Source organism: Myotis lucifugus, unplaced genomic scaffold (assembly GCF_000147115.1).
Source record: "Myotis lucifugus unplaced genomic scaffold, Myoluc2.0 scaffold_8, whole genome shotgun sequence".
NCBI classification, from domain to species: Eukaryota; Metazoa; Chordata; class Mammalia; order Chiroptera; family Vespertilionidae; genus Myotis; species Myotis lucifugus.
In genome coordinates this window covers 3,469,258-3,487,001 of record NW_005871056.1, presented here as the reverse complement: position 1 = coordinate 3,487,001, position 17,744 = coordinate 3,469,258, and the positions used below count along the sequence as shown (strand labels likewise).

General features: G+C 50.4%; 2 protein-coding genes across 12 annotated transcripts in view; one reads left to right on the top strand and one right to left on the bottom strand.

Moving 5' to 3' along the window:
- The window catches only part of CAPN7 (calpain 7), a 43,072-nt gene extending 36,015 nt beyond the window's left edge, over nt 1–7,057 (top strand). For 4 of the 9 annotated variants that reach the window (XM_023749507.1, XM_023749509.1, XM_023749508.1 and 1 more), the window contains one exon: nt 1,102–1,439. The gene's annotated coding sequence lies outside the window, so the exon portion shown is untranslated. Of the gene's footprint in view, nt 1–1,101; nt 1,440–1,899; nt 2,191–3,910; nt 4,325–5,935; nt 6,278–6,847 lie in introns of those variants that run through there. The other 5 variants (XM_023749502.1, XM_023749505.1, XM_023749504.1 and 2 more) reach the window with 5 other exon arrangements.
- The window catches only part of SH3BP5 (SH3 domain binding protein 5), a 66,678-nt gene continuing 49,214 nt past the window's right edge, over nt 281–17,744 (bottom strand). For 2 of the 3 annotated variants that reach the window (XM_023749514.1, XM_023749513.1), the window contains 7 exons: nt 12,506–12,670; nt 10,555–10,617; nt 6,092–6,222; nt 4,954–4,996; nt 4,081–4,300; nt 2,189–2,449; nt 281–1,716 (listed from right to left, as the gene is read on the bottom strand). In XM_023749514.1, the coding sequence (XP_023605282.1) occupies nt 1,505–1,716; nt 2,189–2,449; nt 4,081–4,300; nt 4,954–4,996; nt 6,092–6,222; nt 10,555–10,617; nt 12,506–12,670 (1,095 nt within the window). In that variant the 3' untranslated portion in view covers nt 281–1,504. The remainder of the gene's footprint in view (nt 1,717–2,188; nt 2,450–4,080; nt 4,301–4,953; nt 4,997–6,091; nt 6,223–10,554; nt 10,618–12,505; nt 12,671–17,744) is intronic. The other variant, XM_006083683.3, reaches the window with a different exon arrangement.

Below are 17,744 nucleotides of genomic sequence, written 5' to 3'. Positions count from 1 at the left end.
TCAATCTCTAGGGCTCAGACCAGAGAAGTATTTAAGCTTTGTAGGAGATCCTAATGTGCAGCAGAAGTTGAGAACCACTTTTCCAATATAACCACCTTGTCCCTAATTGCTCATAATTGTAGTAGCAAAAGTAGAATTCGAATTCAAACCTTGGTAAATGGGGGCTTAAATTATTAAGAACAGATGACCACGGCATCCCATGCTCTTCCTATGGCAAGAAATTTGCCTAGAATAGAAGGTTTAGACAAGATAAGGATTTCTCATTTGAAGTCATAGAAAGTTGTCATTTTCTTAAGTGGTTTTTATTACACTCAAGGTATTAAGACAAGTACAAAATAACCTTGTAATTAAGATACTGTATTAGTCATTAAAAAAGAAGAAAACACTACAGTATGAAGAGATTTACAAATGACTAAAACATACAAGTTGTGACAATTAACAAACAACTTGAAATGGGGTTGCTCTTTTCCTTTTAAAACAAATAAAATACAGTGCTCTTAAATATGTGTAGCCTTGAAAACATTAAAGAAAAGCAGTCTTAACTTACTATTAGAATAACAGACTCCATTGCATCTATTTAACAGCCTTTGCCAACACATGCCTACTCCCTTTCCTAGCTTTAAGAGACAGTTTCCTCTAAGAAATACTAGTGTAGCATAACCCTTAAATAATTTTTAAAGTTACAACCTACAGAGAAAGTAACACCTTGTCAATCTAGAATAACAGTGGCAACCATTTTCACATGCACTTCTCTTAGAATAAGTCCCCTTGGCTGGTAGGATAAGGTTTATGCTATAGAACCTTTTCTTCCCCAACCACAAATCTCTTTCTATGATATGTCCTTGCTACCCTCACCTCCCCGGCCCCCCATCCCAACATTGGCATTCACCTTTCCCACCCCAAAAAGTGCAGTTCATGGTAACCTTTATAGAAAATGGTGTTAATGGGTGTTTTAACATACATACTTTTTTTTAAAGTCCCTTTCGAACATCAGAGATGATAAAAAATGAATTATGTTCTTGGATTTTTTTAAGCCTTCACTGGGTCAAAAAGGTATGTTCTGAATATATGAATTTTGTCTTGCGTTCTGTTTTCATTTAGATGCCCTAAGATATAAAAGGAGAGAACATCTCTATTTTCCCAACTGGGGGTGAGAGAAGCAAGCTGTTGACCCCAGCTGGGCTCAGCTTCCCAGCCCCTTTCTTGCTCGGGTTCTTTTGTGAGAACTAGTTATTGCTTCCATAACACTGTTACAGTTAATGTTCCACAAAGACTGCCCTGGTCACAGCCCACCTGCAGCAACAACTCTGCTCTGAAAACAAACCAGCCCAAGAGCTCTTACCAGAGGAAGAATCTTCAGCCTTAAGGTCTCTGAAACCTCACTGGTGCAGTTCAGAGTAAACACTTACGATTTGGCATATATTAAAGGGTTATTGGCACAATGTTCTCCAATCAGTTTCTCATATAAATAGTGGTGTGCACTGGGGCCAGGATCTTGGTTGGATCAGCCTATCTGCACCATTTTTATGTCAGCAATAATCCCATCTCGTCCCTTTGCGCACTGGAGGGAGAGCTGCTTCATCCTGTTTGCCAAGGTCTGGCCCTCAGGGGAGGTGCTGCTCTGGCTCTTGCCACCATCACTGCTGCTGTTGCTAAGACTCCGATTGTTGTTGGCTTTGTCACTTGTTTTATTCTCTGCCCCTTCTGCTCTGTCTCCTATAGAAATGTAAAGATTAAGTGAGTGTTGACAATTCCAAGAGTCACTTAGGCCCAAACTAATCAGCCAACTTAACCCTCTAGAATTTCCCAGTGTTGCCCAACACATACATGTAACAGAGGGTTCTCCATCATATAGCTGCTTTTATTCCTCAGAGCGTTTTCTATTTTCCTTATTTTTAGAGATGAAAATTGTCATATTCGTTTAATAGCTGGGAAACAGAAACCTCTAGCATGTGCTTGTCAAGAGGACTTTTGTGATGAGAGACAGAACCCACGCTATGGAGCCGGAAGCCCCCAGAACAGGACTTGGAAACTATCTCAGTGATAAACACCGACAGCACATTCACACAGCCCTGGGGGCTCCAAGACCTGGTCACGGTCTAGAACAAGGTCTAGGACAGTGCAGAGATCTGGCTGCAAAGGCAGAGTCACCCGGGACAGCACTACCGGTGAGAGGGCTGCAACTCACCTCGTTCCACCTCACACTCCGGGGAGGAGGCCCCACTGCATTCACTGCGAGGGCCTAATACTGGGAACATCACTCCAAACTCTGATAGGGACACGGGGCTGGGAAGATCCAGGCTGCCGGGCCTCACAACTGCAGAAAACTGGTCGGCCATCCCAGATGGGCTCATGGGTCCTGAACTAAAGCTGGACACAGACTGGGTCTCCGAGTCATCTTCAGACACAAAGTTGCTGCAGTTGTCATCTTCAAAGGCCTCGGAGGCCACTAGGATGAGAGAGAACACCAGTCACACAGGTTCTGATAGCAGCCTAACTCCTTAAACACCTCCAGAAGCGTTTGCTGCTGCAGACAGCTAGACACCGCATGGGGACTGCAGAATCCCTGCCACTGTGGGTGCCTAACAAAAGCAACGTGACCCTCCCCAGCACCCTCCCCAGCATGCACGACCAGACCAGTGCAGCTAAAGGGAAGTGGCTGGCAGCTGGATCCCATGCATGTTCAGTGTCCTTGTGTGCCCTACAAGTTAGTGTCCGTAGACACTGCCTAAAGGTAGAAGATGAATTCAGCCACAGATCAGGGACTTTTCTCCACTCCAGTTCCCCCTCCCCCCCAAATCCACACTTGCACAGGAAGAGGGCTGGCCCTTTGTAAAGGATCCCCAACAAAGCCAGTCAGACATCAAGACTTTCCTCCACAACAGAAGCAGGAGCTGCTGGGAGAAACAGCCCTGCTTGGAATACCTGCTGGGACCTTTGCTGTCTTCCAGGTGACTTCTGATCTCAAAAGACGCACTCAGAGCCTACCTAGGTCACAGTTTGCTGCAGAAGAAAATTCCTTCCCAGTGCTCTGTAATTTCACTTTTAGACCAGAATAACCAAGGCCCAGAGACATGTCATTGTCATGGTTCAAAAGCCACTTCAGCCTTTAGCTAGTTCCCTCTGCCTGCACATAATCCTGCTTATTAGATTTTTCCTCTCCTCCCCTTTCTTCCTCCTTCATCTTTAAAAACAGCCTTGTAGCATCCCACAGATGATTACCATAAATGAGAAATACTGAAATGTTGGGGGCAAAATGGACTCAAATCTGATTCCCAATCCTCTTTCCACTATTGGTTGTATAGCCTTGGTCAAGTTACTTAACCTCTCTAAGCTTCACATTCCTCTCTCTAGAGGGTAAATGAGATGATGCATATCAAATCCTCATATTGTTGATTCTCAGATTATAGTTTCCTCTTCCTTTACTTGGGCCCGGCACTTGAACATTTGTTGGGAAAGGAGCCTGGGAAAGAGCCACTAGGGACCATTGCACAGAAAAGGAAGAGGAATTGTGCAAAGACAGTGTTGGAGAGTTTTCATGGTTAACATAAAGGGAGCCACATCAAACCTCTAATACCAGTTTTCCTGGAAAAGGGCTCTCTACGGCCAGACACCAGTGACAGCCACCACTGTGGAATGTTAATTTCATTTAATCCTTACCACCACTCTACAGTAGAGAGTAGGTACTACCATACTCCCCATTCTGCAGCTGAAGAAACAGATATAAATCCTTGCCTGCATCATGTGCTAGTAATGATGGGAAGGTGAGGATTTGAATCAAACCTAATTCCAGAGCCCTGTTCTGGCTCTTTCCTGCAGTGCTTCTCAGACCCTTGTATGTTGTAGTATGCACTTTGAACCTCAGAGAGGAGTGAACATATGACATTTTCCCAAACTTACTTGACCATAGAATCCTGATTTTGAGGAACGCTCAGTAGCAACTTGATGAACACAGCGTTCCACAAAATGTGGTATGTCACCAGAATTAGCCCTCAGTCCTGCCCAAGTGAGGCCCTTCTGTGATGGTGAAGACAACCCCGGAAACCGACCACACAACTTGCATACGAGCCCCCGACTCACCAGAAACAGCATCTGGCTCGGGTTTGCTCTCTGACAGGTCCTCTGCAGATGTGCTGCTGCCCTCAGCCCCCACGCCGCAGCCCCGAGGCCCCATGGCGCTGGAGCGCCGCCGCTCGTGTATCTCGTCCGAGATCATCTCCAGGTTCTTCAGGGCCGTCTTGTACTCGCCTTTTGCCAGGGCCAGTTTGGCCTGCAGGTCGTCCACAGTCTTCTTTAGTTGCTGGTCAGGAGAACAGGAGGCTCAGTAAGTGAAGGCTGCCCCTGCTGGCCTTGGGATGCTTTTGAATGACAGGTCCACACGTGCCCATCACTCCACTCCAAAACATGACTGAGGATCTGATTATTCTTATCAAAGCTGTCCATGTACCAGATATAAAAGCAGCCACTACCACTTCCAACTCCCATCTGGGTAACAAACAAGCTCCATATCCAAAAACTACCACTGGCAGAACAAACCCAATCAGGGAAACAACAGTGGGTGTCAAATTCACACAGAAGTCCCACATTCTAGCCATTTGGTCCCCAGCACTGTGGTTCTCCCTCTTGAATCAGAATACCTTGTTAAAGCTCACATGGCTGGGCTCCATTCACAGTGGGCGGTGGGGAACGACTTAGCCATTTGTACTACTAACAAGTTCCCAAGCGATGCTGGTCCTAGGAGCATACTGAGAACCACTGCCCAGTACAATATAGAAAGTGACTAATCAGCAGATATAGAGAATGTCAGAGACCACGCAAGACCATTTAGAGGCCTGAAAACTCAGTAAGACTCTCCACTCTCCTCTTGGAGCAAATGAGGTATTTGAAAGTATCACAAAAAGTGGGGCTTTGCATAAAAATCCCATCACCAACAAAACCAAAGGCCACACATACCTCAAGCTGCATGTAGTACTTTGCCTTGAGTTCAAAATAAGGCCTGTGAAAGACAGAAAAAACAAGAGTAATATAACAATGAAACTCCATGAGGTGTATGAGGCTAGGTCGTCCTTCCAGGATTTAGTAAACTGACAAGGCCACGAGCTGAAGGTGGTGCTTCCAGCTCTGGGGCCTGATGGATACAGATGCACTGGGCTCACTCAAGATTTGGGGAATCCACACATGTACACAGATCCTGGAGCCCCTGCATCCTGGTTCACTTTCCTCTCAGGGGAGGTCACAGATTGTGCCCTGCAGCTAATGTGGCCGATCTCTTCTAAGGAGGTGCGCTTCCCAGGGATGACCAGCAGATAAGGCTGGAGAAGGGGCTGCCTCAAACACCCTCTTTGAAAAGCTGGGTAAGGGGGAAGCACCGGTCTTCCCCCGACAACACAGCAGAGCCACTGGAAGGACGGGCTCAGGTTGGTCCCCTTGGGCTTTGTCCAGGATAGAAGTATGAGATGGTCTACAGACCCAACCAGGTCATGGGCAAGAGCAAGAACAAGAAATGCAAACATTATACTAGTCCCTTGGGCTCTTGGTCAGCCAGAAGACCCTGGCTCTTTTTAGTGACTCTGGCGCCTGAGCATGAGGTGTAGACCAATACTTTACTCTTGATTTGTTCACCTGCCATGAAGCTCTGGGGCTGTCTTTGGCTGTTGGGTCTAGGCCAGTGGTCGGCAAACTCATTAGTCAACAGAGCCAAATAACAGTACAATGATTAAAATTTCTTTTGAGAGCCAAATTTTTTAAACAAACTATATAGGTAGGTACATTGTTATTAACTTAATTAGGGTACTCCTAAGGCTTAGGAAGAGCCACACTCAAGGGGCCAAAAAGCTGCATGACAGCTCATCTCCACTCTACTGACAGATAAACAGGCCCAGCCAATGGGCCATGGAATGGTTGCTTTTGAAATTCCTTTTTCTGTGTTCCCCAGGAGCGGCCCCCAACTCAGCATTTGTCCCTCTGGGATAGGAAGCCTGGGCAAGAGGTTCTGGTGAGGCAGGTCCCTGAGTGCAAGGCACATAAAAGGTTGAGAAGATTCGGAAGAAGAGAACACCATATGGCCTCGGACCCTTATACCCAGACTCACTTGGATTTGTTGATGGCTCTCTTAAGTTTCTTCTCCAGCTGCCGCATGCGGCCCATGGCCGCGTTGTACCTGGCTGCCGTCTCCTTGTGCACCAGCTCGCTCCTTGTCTTGGTGTGCTCTGCCTCCATGACCTTCAAACAACAGAAGAGGTCAACCCAGCCAAGCCCAGAACAGTCCCTTGTTGGGGTATATCATTTTTCTAAAATATCCTTTGAGTAAATTAATGGGCAGGCTGAATTTAACTTCCAACGAGAATAGGATTACTTCATCCTATTTTTTCTATTTTGGAAAAGTCTTTGTCAGGTAGGACTAAATAGCCAAATTGGCTGTGGCAATGACCAAGAAAGAAAACAAGGAAAAACAAAAATACAATAAAAATGAAGCATTCTCTGATTCAATCAACATCCACTTCCTTCTGCTCAGGCCTTCCTGGGTCTAATAGCTTGAGTTCCTGCTTCCACCTTGGGGCAGGCAAATGGGCAAATAGCACCCGTGGGATCTTAGACATCAAAGAACTGGGATACCTAGCAAAGCAGGCATGACAGCATCAGGACAAGGCAATTATCCTTGTTGTCCAGGATAATTATGAAGTGTCAGGAAAATGTATGAAAGACTGAAGTGAGCATAAAAAGTTACTGGGTGTCCTGTCTAGCACACCCTCCCAGGTCATCTCTGGCTTTCATTGTCCTGGAGCTATTTTATGACCCTGTTAAGTTATAGAAAATGGATAGTAATACAGATTATTCTTATTCCTAGAAATGAAGATGAATTCTGTCCTAGTGGAGGTGCATCTGATAATATTGATTACCCTGTAAATATTTACCAATTTTGCATCAGTTTATAAATTTGTTTCTGCATCCCTGGTTTTCTACATGAATGTGTGTTTGTTGAATTCTTCTTTGAAATAGTTGTAACATCTTACTAGTTCCCTCCTTAGTTAATGAATTAAAACCTTTGACACAGAAACATTTTATATTAGAGTTATGCTTTTACTTTCTTTAAAATATCTTTTAACAAAGTCAATGCTTGAGATACTTTTTAAAACAATAGAATTAAAACAAAGCCAGAGAAGGGAACTGAGCTAAGCTAACATGCAGTGACATCCTTGCTAAAACCAAGACCAAAGGGCTAGGAGAATCCTTTCTCTTTGCTTCTAACACCAACGATTTCACAAAGAAATAAGATGCACTAAAAACATCCCGTACTTGGACACACTCTTGTCTTATATCTTAGGCACTCAGGATTTACTGGTGTAACCTTAATGAGAACTCAAAACCCAAGCTTATCAGACAGAACACAACATACTGGGGGTGAGCTGTTCCATTACAAAAGATTTCAATGCAGGGTTCACCTTTAAGGAACTAAGTATTTTAAATTGACATAGAAAAGCTATGATTGGGAGCACAGGGTTTCCTGTACAGTAAAAGCAGGGTTCTCACCAGCTGCACACAGTGCCCTTGTCTATTTCAGCCCTTAATCTAAAGGCTTTTTCTAAAATTAATCACTCAGAACATTCCAAGCCCTTGGAAATATTACCAGTGAAGACTGAGGTGGCAGCAGCATGTCGCTGGCCCTTGCTTCACCCCCATCAGACCACATCACCCACGTCCTGTCCCAATCTCCCCCGCCCCGCACACACAGCCTCAGCGCTCAGAAGAGACCCCTCCAGCCCCAACTCAGCCTCCAGGGAGAAAGTCACCAAGCATGACACCTTGGTGAATCTCCTAGGTAACCAAGGAAGCCCTCCCTCGGGCATGGAGTAGGGCATGAGCTGTGTGCTGCAAAGGGTGGGGGAAGAAAGATAGATAAGCGAGGAGGGTGGCACGGGAAGGCTCTCCTATGAAAATTGCAGCCACGGGGAACAGAGACACACAAGGAATCAGATAACAAAGCAGTTCCTTCAGGCCTCAGGCACCAGCAGGCTGCGCTGAGCCGGGCACGTGCAACTCACCATGGCCAGGTCTCCCAGGGCCACCCTTGCCCCCTTGAAGCCCAGGCTGACAGGGAACCCGCCTCCATCTCTGTACCACACTCTTCAGTTTTACCACCATCACATTCAGTTCAGAGCTGCACACACCGACTACGCAGAGACCACCCCCTGGGCAGCCAACCTCTCCAGGTGTGCGCACGCCAGTAACCCTGGCCATCATTCCAGGCAGAGTGGGATCGGACTGCAGGATGGCTGTGGCGGCTCGGGGGGCTTGCCAGCAGGGCTGCCCTTGAGAGGGGCCTTCAGTGTGTGACATTTGGGATAACGGATGCGAGGGGAGGAAGCACTCGGGCTGAAGTGGGCTTTGCGCAGGCTGCCCTGCCGTCCGTCCTTGCATCCTGCCACAGCCCATTGCCCCCTTTACCATCTCCACCGGAGGAGCATTCAGGTGGGAGGAGGGGCGGGGCACGCTCGGCGTCCCACCTCCTTTCTCAGAGCCCGAAGGCTCCCGAAGGAAGTAACTGTCCAACGTGCAGAGTCTTGGCCTCCTTCCCGATGGTTTAGTACTTTCTCAACCCAGAGGAGACCCTGTCCTGGGGATGACCCACAGGTTCTCTCTTCCCTTCTGGTTGCATCTGTCTCAGCCTGCTGGGCTAAGAGGTCAGGCACTCCTGGGGTTCCCAAAACCTACACACCCTCTGGGCCTGCCCCAGCACTGATCACCGCCAGTGCCCAGTGGACCTGAGCAGTCAGAACTGGTACTGGTCGAGCCTCCAGAACACCTGTAGCCTAAAGCCCTGGGCAGGCAAGAGGGCAGCGGGCACTGGAGAAAAAGGCCTGCTGAGGGTGGGGGGGAAAAAAGGACATTTATGTAATACCCTTTGTAATACTTTTAGCGGAAAAAAAAAAAAAAAGATAAGGGCATGGAACCCCAGAAGATTCAGAAAAGGGATTGGTTAGGAAGAGGGTCCAGCACAAGCCTGTGAAGAATTAGGAAGAAGATTGTTTAGTTTGGAAGAAAGCTACATCTTCCCAAACCCAAAGAAATATAAAGAAAGCTTAACAAAGGCCGGAGGCTCATTTCTTCCTATAGTAACCATGAGGGCTGAAGTGCATTTACCAATCTGGCCTGAGTGCAGCCAGGAGCAGAGACTATGCTGAACTACTGGAGTCCAGGGTGATGGCTGTATAGTTCTGGATCCTGACCTTCCTGGTGGAAACTTGTGTTTACCAGGGCCAGGGCCTCTGCAGTGAGACAGAGCTGATCCACCTGGTCGTGGATGAGACATCGGACATCTGAGGGCAGTCCTTTGTTTTCACTTCAATAAATCTTACCACTATGTCTCAAAAAAAAAACAAAGAAAAAGGCCTGCTGGGCTGGCTCCCTCCTAGGAGCCCCAGGGCAGATAGGCACCTGGGACCCCAAGGCCCCAGAGAGCCTGTCACAGTCGCCCAAAAGAGATCCTCAAACAGCTGGGGCCTTCCTGCCTGAATTCCCACAGACACTGAGCAGTGTGCCAGCGGGCTGGGCACAGCCTCCTCGCCGGGTCCCATGCCAGCAGGATGGCCTGAACTGACCAGTAGACATCAGCCTAGCACGGCTCCTCATGTTCCAGCCTTCCCCTCTCCAAACCCCGAGACCTTCCACCTTGCTTACATCCCCAATATCCCGGGTGTAATCTCCCCCAACATCCTGTCTCAAAGACCAGCATCCTCTCCCCGGGGAAGGCAGCTTTCTTGTTTCCTCAGAACCTTGGCTCATCCAGGCTGTTTTCTGATTCTTATTACACCCGTGGGTGAGGGGGCGCCCAGAAGGTGGCTTCTCTCCACCATATGGGAGGGGGCGGTACGTACCCACCAGCGTCAGGAAAGCTGGCCTGGACAGCTCCCCAGGTGCCATCCAGGCCTCAGTTCCAACGCGCCCAGGCCACCTGCCCGCCAGGACCGGGAGGGGAGGCTGACTGCGGCCTTCCCTCTGCAGCAGCTGCCAGTTCATAAACACGCCCTGCCTCCCCATTTCCAAGCCACACTTTCCTCCTCTACACCGAGTGGCCAGGTTATTATGACCACCCCATCAGTACTTCATTGACACTTCCAAAAATACTGAATACTGAAAACTTCCTAAGCAAATACTCTCAAGGTTTTAAGGTTTTATTGTTATTATTTGCATAACCAATTCACTTCATTGTACTGATGGGGTGGTCATGGCCACTCAGTGTATTTCTACCTGGTCTCTTCTGGCAGAACATCAGAAAAGCCAATCCTCCCTCCCAGATGCCAGGCCTCCTCTCCCAGAGGGTGAAAGGCTATCACCTTCCCATAAAGATGCTTCAAGGCCCAAAGAGACCAAGCTAGAGGGGCTGCTGCTGCCCAAGGCCCCAGGTAGTGAGCAGCAATAGTAGCCACTCCAGTGGCCACTGCTGCTTGCAGCTACCCAGGCCCTCCTGAGCCCAGCACTGAGCAGAGAACTGTTCCTGGTCCATCTGTGGCATTGCATGTGGCCTCCCAGAGAACATGAGGGCTCCTGGCTCACAGTCTCCCAGCACGCTGGCTTCAGCCATGGCTCCAAGTGTGGCTGCTCAATATCACCATACGTCTGAGGGGTACAAAGGGGACACACTGATGGCCTCAGGCAAGGAACGTGGGGACCCCAGCGTTCTCCCACCGTGCCTGGGGTGGGGATCATGTAGCCCAAACCACTGCCAATCCCTCAAGGCAGCCCTGGACCTGAGTCTGGATCTTTCTCTAGACCCTTGATTAATACTTTCTGTAGAAGAGGGTGACACGACGCTCCCTTCTCCTAAAGAAACAGGCTCCCCAGAGTATCCACAGGTCAGACAAGGCAGGAGACATATTCCAGACCCTTCGTGGTCTCCATCAAGCACTATTCGGCAAGCCGAGCGTGCCAGGCCCCCAAAGCTCTGGGAGTAGGCGGCAGAAGCTCCAGGTGGGAAGATGCTAAACCCAGAGGGAGGCTTGCAGCCAAGCCACACACAGAGTAGCTGCCTGTCCTTCAGATTCAGGGAGCACAGCCCCTGTAGGCTGAGTTTCTCCGTGACCCAGGGGTGCGGCCGGGCAAAGCTTTGCCACCAGCTCTGTCTCTTGCTGGAGTCAGTTGCAAACTCTCTCTCTCCCTCAGCAGTTCAAGGAGTAGCATTTCAGGCCTGTGCCCCTGGGAAGGAATCTGGGAAGAGGACCAGCAGCCCAGGGGGAAACCCTGGCCTGTGACCCAGGCACCTGTTCGCCTGCAGTGGTTACCCCCACAACCAAGGAACCCTCAGTGGCCGCAGGAGGACACACATCAGGAGCCCTACGTACCAGGGGCGGCCAGAGAAGTCTGGTCCAGCCCCACAAGTCGCTCACTGCGCCATCTCAAGAAGCACCATTCCCACGGGGGATGGAGATTTGTAATATGGTTGTCCTAGAGACACCTCCTTGTGGTACCAGCCACTCACCATCCACTGGGGCCCCGGGACTTACTAAGGAAAAAAAAAGGCAGAAACATGTTTTGTTCTTTTTTTTAAAGAGCAGATCAAGTGATTTCTGAAACAGTTTCTTCTGGCTAGTTTGAATCTTCGGTGGGGGTGGAGAAAGGGCAAGAAGGAAAGGCGAGCCCTGGCCCGTTTGGCTCAGTGGATAGAGTGTCGGCCTGCGGACTGATGGGTCCCAGGTTCAATTCCAGTCAAGGGCACAGGCCTGGGATGTGGGCTCAATCCCCAGTGTGGGGTGTGCAGGAAGCAGCTGATCAATGATTCTCTCTCATTGATGTTTCTATCTCTCTCCCTCTCCGTTCCTCTCTGAAATCAATAAAAATATTTTTTAAAAAAAGAAAAAGAAGGAAAGGTGACCTCCAGCAAATATCTTAGAAGGAGAGGGGCGGGGGGAGAAAGAGAAAGAAGAGAGAGAGAAGAGAAAGAGAGAGAGAGAAAGAAGAGAGAGAGAAGAGAGGGGGGGGGGGAGAGGAGAGAGAGTCCATTTCGCATCTTTCAGGCTGTGGCTTGTAAATTTCCAAGATTTCCAACCTCGGCTTTGGGTTTTCATCAGCTGACCCAAGAAAGTTCCAGCCTGTGTTTGGCTCTCTGAGCATCATGTCCACTAGGGGGCAGGAGGCCCAAGGCTACACAGGCCCAGCCAGCTTTTATTTAAGGAAACACAAGGCCATCTTTAATTATCAGGTCCCCCTGGACTTGAACCACTGTGACAAGTGACACTGAAAAGGGAGAGGCTGCTGGCATGAACTCCTGGCTTTTTCTATTCCTGCCCTGTGACGCTCAGAGAGGAATTTTAGGCCACATGCCTGGGAGCCTGTTTCCTCTGCTTGGGGAAACAGCACACGCAGAACTCACCAGAAGCAGGGGCCAGTCTGCATCGGACAGACAAGAAATAATGTGAGAGACGCCCCCACACACACCCACGGGCACACAGACGCTGACAGACAGGGACACCCAGGTCACCCTCCCCCGGCACACAGGGCTATGACTCACCCTCTGGGTGGCGTGATTCAGCATCTCCTGCCAGGCCGAGTCGAACTGCCGCTTGTCGTCCTCGAGCAGCCGCTGCTCGGCCAGGGAGATGGTCTCCTTGGCGGCGCGGAGCACCTCCGTGGCCCTCTGGAAGTCCTGCGTGGCTTTCTGCGCTTCCAGCTGAGCCTGGTGAGAAAGGACCCTCGTGAGCCCTCGGGAAATGGCAGGGCTCCTGCTGGCCCATCACAGCCTCCCAAAGAGGAGGCTGGGAACAGGCCTGGCCCCCGCAGGTCCTTGTCAATGCCGGCTGGGTCGGCGAATGGACAATTTTCACAGCCCAGAACCCCACAGACCAGATAAACATGCCACGTTCCGGTCATAGTCAGAGATGGCAAGCCAGCCCCTCGGATGACAGGCATGGCCACCCGTGCGTGGCCTGTCATAGAGTTCTCATTTGCTAATGATGCCAAGGGAGATGCCGTGGTCCCCAACCCCATCCCCACCCAGATCCGGGGCTCAATTCACAGCAAGTCAGAGCAGAAAGTTCCCCAGAGGATCACACACCTAGGGCTCCGTTCTACAGGTTGGAACCGTGGTGAGAGACACGGGCCTTCCCAGGCTCACAAAGCTGGTGAGAAGCAGAGCTGTGACCAGACCCTGTGAGTCCCACCCAGTGCTGTCACTCAGCCAGACAGGCCCCCACCCAATTCACACCCACTTTCCGGGAATGTCACGTGGAAGAATCAACAGACAAGGCAGCCGACCACGCTGGGCTACCACCAGCCACCTGTGGCTTCAAGCATTAGAAATGTCTTCAATCCAAACTGAGCGTAAAACACCCAAATGGTGAAGACCTGTTGCTACAAAAACAGAATAACCACCGCCTTCCTAACCATGTGGATTCCATGATGAAATGACAATGTTTTGGATACACTGGGTTAAACAAAATAAAGTATACTGTTTCTATTTACTTTTTTTTTTAACCGGGGATACCAGAAAGTGTGAAATGACATAGTTGACTCTCATTCTGTTTTTTGTAGACTAGCTATGCCTCTTCAAGAGAGGACCATGTGATCGCATCGGAAATCAACAACACACCCTTGGGTCCCCATTCTCACAGGCAGAACATGGGCAAGACATTGCCAAACGCTGCCCCGCTCCGTCAACCAGATCTGCATGTCAGTTACATAACTTTAGGAGATACCCACAGGGCTGTCCCTGGGACTGCGAAGGGGAACAACGGGGCTCCCACAAATCGTCAAAGTCTCACATGACTTAGAGGAAGTCTTCAGAGACCACAGGCTGAGGACACTTTTCGAGATGGTTACGTGGAGCCCATCAGCCCCAGGCAAGGAACAGCTTTGTGACCCCCTGGGTGCCACACTCCCTCACGCACTGAACACAGACTGGGCACCACACCTGCCCTTCCAGGCACTGGCAATGTGGTCAGGGAGCTGACACCCCGCCATAACGAGGTGCCATGGGACGGAGGGAAACGTGTAGTGAGGGGATGTGAAGGGGAACCTTTCCAGTAGAGGAACCGAGGGGACTTCCTTCAAGGAGGATGGTCCTGAACTAGGACTGAAGATGAGGATGATTTGAAAATGGGGGTGGGAGGACCGAAGAGGAAACAGAGTGTCTGTAGGAGACTTGACAAAGCAATTTCAGAAAGGAACCAGGAGGGAAGACCCTGAATGAATGCCAAGCTATAGCTTCCACCAGTGGCCCAGAGACCTGCCTGCTGTGGACACCTGTGTGCCCTGGACCACACATCCACGCAGGTGGCCTCAGCCACACGGTGGGGACAAGGGGCCTGCTCTCCACAGAACTGACCAACCCACTGAGGAGTGACAAGACAGGGCGATGTTCTGCAACACAACTCACGGCTCCAGACCCCGTGCCTCCGGGCCCATCCATGGTTCTCCCCCATGGGGGCAGCCCTCCTGGGGCCCTCCATTCACCCAGATGTGATGGGGGAAGGAGGGAGCATGGGGACCCATCACTGAAGAGCTGCCCCCACCCTGCACCACCAACTGCCTACAGGCTCAAACCAACACCAGCCACAATGATGCATTCCACAGGATTCTAGCATTTTCTAAGAAGGGATTTGAATGTGTTCTTAAGGAAATTTTAGTATTTCAGTTCATCGACATTCAGTTCATCCCCAGGTCTCCCTGCTTGAATTACGAAACTCTTCTTTCCTCAAGTAAAAAAAGATATGCCCTCGTGGGGACCTTCAGAAGCGTGGCTTGAAGAAGCAGCCCTGTAGGTTGCTTGGTGGGAAAAAAAAGAAGAAGAAGCGTGGCTGCCGTGCCCAGGCCAGCACCTCCTCGCCCACTGCCATGCCTCTGATGAGCTCAAGTGAGGGAACCAAGTCTCTACAAAGTGGGGAGAGAGGAAGCCCAGCTACAGGGGCCTTGCAGAACATGCTCTTCAAGTTCCTACTGAATTTACGAAGTTTCCAAAGGTTCCTTCCTTCCTGCATGGTGGTGTCAGAATTATGCTGATCTTGTCATAGTGTGAATACTACTAATATGAAGGTTCGGTCTGCACTGAACCCACAGACACTCCCATCACTTACCTACTTATTCATTCAAGTAAGTGTTGGGCATGTGTTATGCACCACTGTCCATTCTCTGCATCCTCCTTGGTAACAGGAATGTCTCCGGGTGAGGCAGTGTCCCTGCTGAAGACCCATTTCCCAGCTGTCACTCAGCTAGTGCCCCTGTCCCTTTCAGCTAATGAGATATAAATGAACGCGGAGCGGGACTTCCAGGAGGGCCCCTTTGTCTCTCCATGTGGGATATGAATACAATGGCCGGTGCTTCAACAGCTATTTCGGACCATGAGGTAACTCTCTTAAGGATGGAAAACAGTAAGTTAGGCCTCTGCCCTTGACTGCCTATCTCCTGACTTTTTACATGACAGAAAAAAAATAAGTCTCATGCTTAAGCCAGTGTTGTTTGGGGGTTTTCTGTTCTATTCCGCCAAACCTAAACCTAAATGATAACACTTCTTCCCTCTACACAGCTGGGCTGTTCTGCAAACCTGATAGAAGTGACTGCAGCAGCCGGTGCAGACTGGTCAAATCCTGGCCACAGAAACTCAGGCGGCATCCAAGAGTCTAACCGAGGAGGACTCAGCTCCGAGACTGCGTCCCAGGGTCAAAGTGGACACACAGCCCTGACAATCAGAGGCCAACTGAGCAATCCCCCGAAGAGCTGGCTGTCTGGTTCTCCCCTTCTTGTGAAAGATGGTGCCCAGAAATCTTTGGCGCAACCAGCCAGGTGTTACCTTCTGACTCTAACAAAGGGCCCAGCCCTCGTAGGAATACATTATTTGAATAAGGGCCTCCACGCACATGCACAGGCTCCCTGGTAATGAGCCCACTCGCAGCAGAGAAGCCCAGTTAGCAACCTGAAGGGCTGGGGCTCCGCTGAGAACAGTACCAAAGAGGTTGAGCTGTAAGACACAACCCAGGAAAAATCCTAAATATCCTCATGACTCATGGACACTAATGGCTTTCATGGAAACAGCTCTACGGAGAGAATGTTAAGAGGCTGCCCATGAATGAATTTGATAAGCGACCTTCTTTAGCCACTGGCCCAGGCCAGCTGTGACTGTGAGGCACTCGGAAACACGTGGGTGTCCCATCCAGTGTCGTCAAGGGGGTGGGGGTGGGGGTAAGAGAGGTCTGCCTTTGTCCAGGCTGCCAGATGGGAAGGACTGCGGTCACGGCCATCTGACTCAACTTCCACTCCAACCCACAATCGGTGTCAGGAAGGAACAAGAGCATCTAGACATTTGCAACAAAGGTTCAACATAGAAGGAAGTTTAATCCCTTCGTTTGTTAAAGAAGGGCCCAGAGAGGCAAGGCAATGTGCTGAATGCCACACAGCTACTTGGGGGCTGGCCAAAGCCAGGGAACCAGAGCCCCTGACCCCCAGTTGGGCTATTTCCGCTCTACCGTGGTGCGGTGCCTGCCGGCCTGGGTCACTCTGGCAATGACATAACCAGGGGATGAGTGGGTTGCTGCCTCCCACCTGTGACTCAGGTGGCACTGAGCCTCCTACGGTGTCACTAGCACACCAGCCAGTTAGCTGCGGAAACGGAAAAGGAGATGGGGTCTGGTCACTTGGCTGCCCAAAGCCCCCCCCGAGCTGGGGGCTCCAGGTCCCAGAGAGCACCCACAGGACGAGACACAGTTAATGCCTGACTACTAACCGACCGTAAATGTGGACACAGATGGTCACAAAGAAAATCACAGCAGCTACTGCTGGAGTATTTATTCTGAGTCAGATCCTGTATCTAAGGTGTTCTGAGTACAGTGCCTCGTTTAAATCTCAAAGTTACCCTCTGAGGTCAGTCCAATGATCATCCCTACTTTCTGAAAGGTTAAATGCATTGCCCAAGATCACCCAGCCACCAAAGGTGGGGCCAAGATCCAAACCCTGACCCAGAGCTTCCTGCTAAACTTCTATCAATTACCACCTGCTGGGGCCACAAACTCCTGGCGAAGAGGCACTGGTCAAGCTATGTTCGCTCTCACCTCTTCACCTAACGAAGGCCACACTGGCCACTGTTAAATGGGGGGGGTGGGGGGGGTCGCAGGGAGAAAAGAAAAGATGCCACTACCAAGGAGAGCATGGGGTTCTCTCCACAGAGGAGGGTGGACGGAGGGGGCTCCTGTAAGAGCTGAGCTCAGTCCGTCAGGAGCCAGGGAGCGGAGTGGGGTCGACGCTGGTCCTGCGTGCTCTCTGAGCCCAACCTCCCGTCCACCCAGCACTGTTTCCTCATCTGCTTGTGGATCAATGGCCCCCACTCACAGGGGAGTGAGGAGGCTGAATGAGACACAGGGAGGCAGGGGCCACATTCCTCCATCCCATTCAGGGCACAGGCCCAAGGGAGAGCTTCCCCACTTGTTGGCACCTGAAACCCAGAGGCATTCTCTGGCTTACTCAGGAAGGAGTGAGCTCAATTTGCATGCACTCCCAGTGCTTGATGGGAACAATTATGGAGCAACAGAGGCTTCCAGAAACCCCTGGACACTAGTGCATGAAACGGAAGATGGGACTACCCGCCTCCCTTATAAAGAGAACCAGAAAGTCACCAGCCTGGGGTGAAGCGGAAGCTGCCCCGAGTGAGGTCAGCAGTGGCCCTTCCTTCCACTTCCACATACACGTACACGTCCACGTCCACGTGGGGCAGCACTGAGGAAGCACAAGCAGGCCTGGCTCCTCCTGCAGGGGAAGTGCTCTGG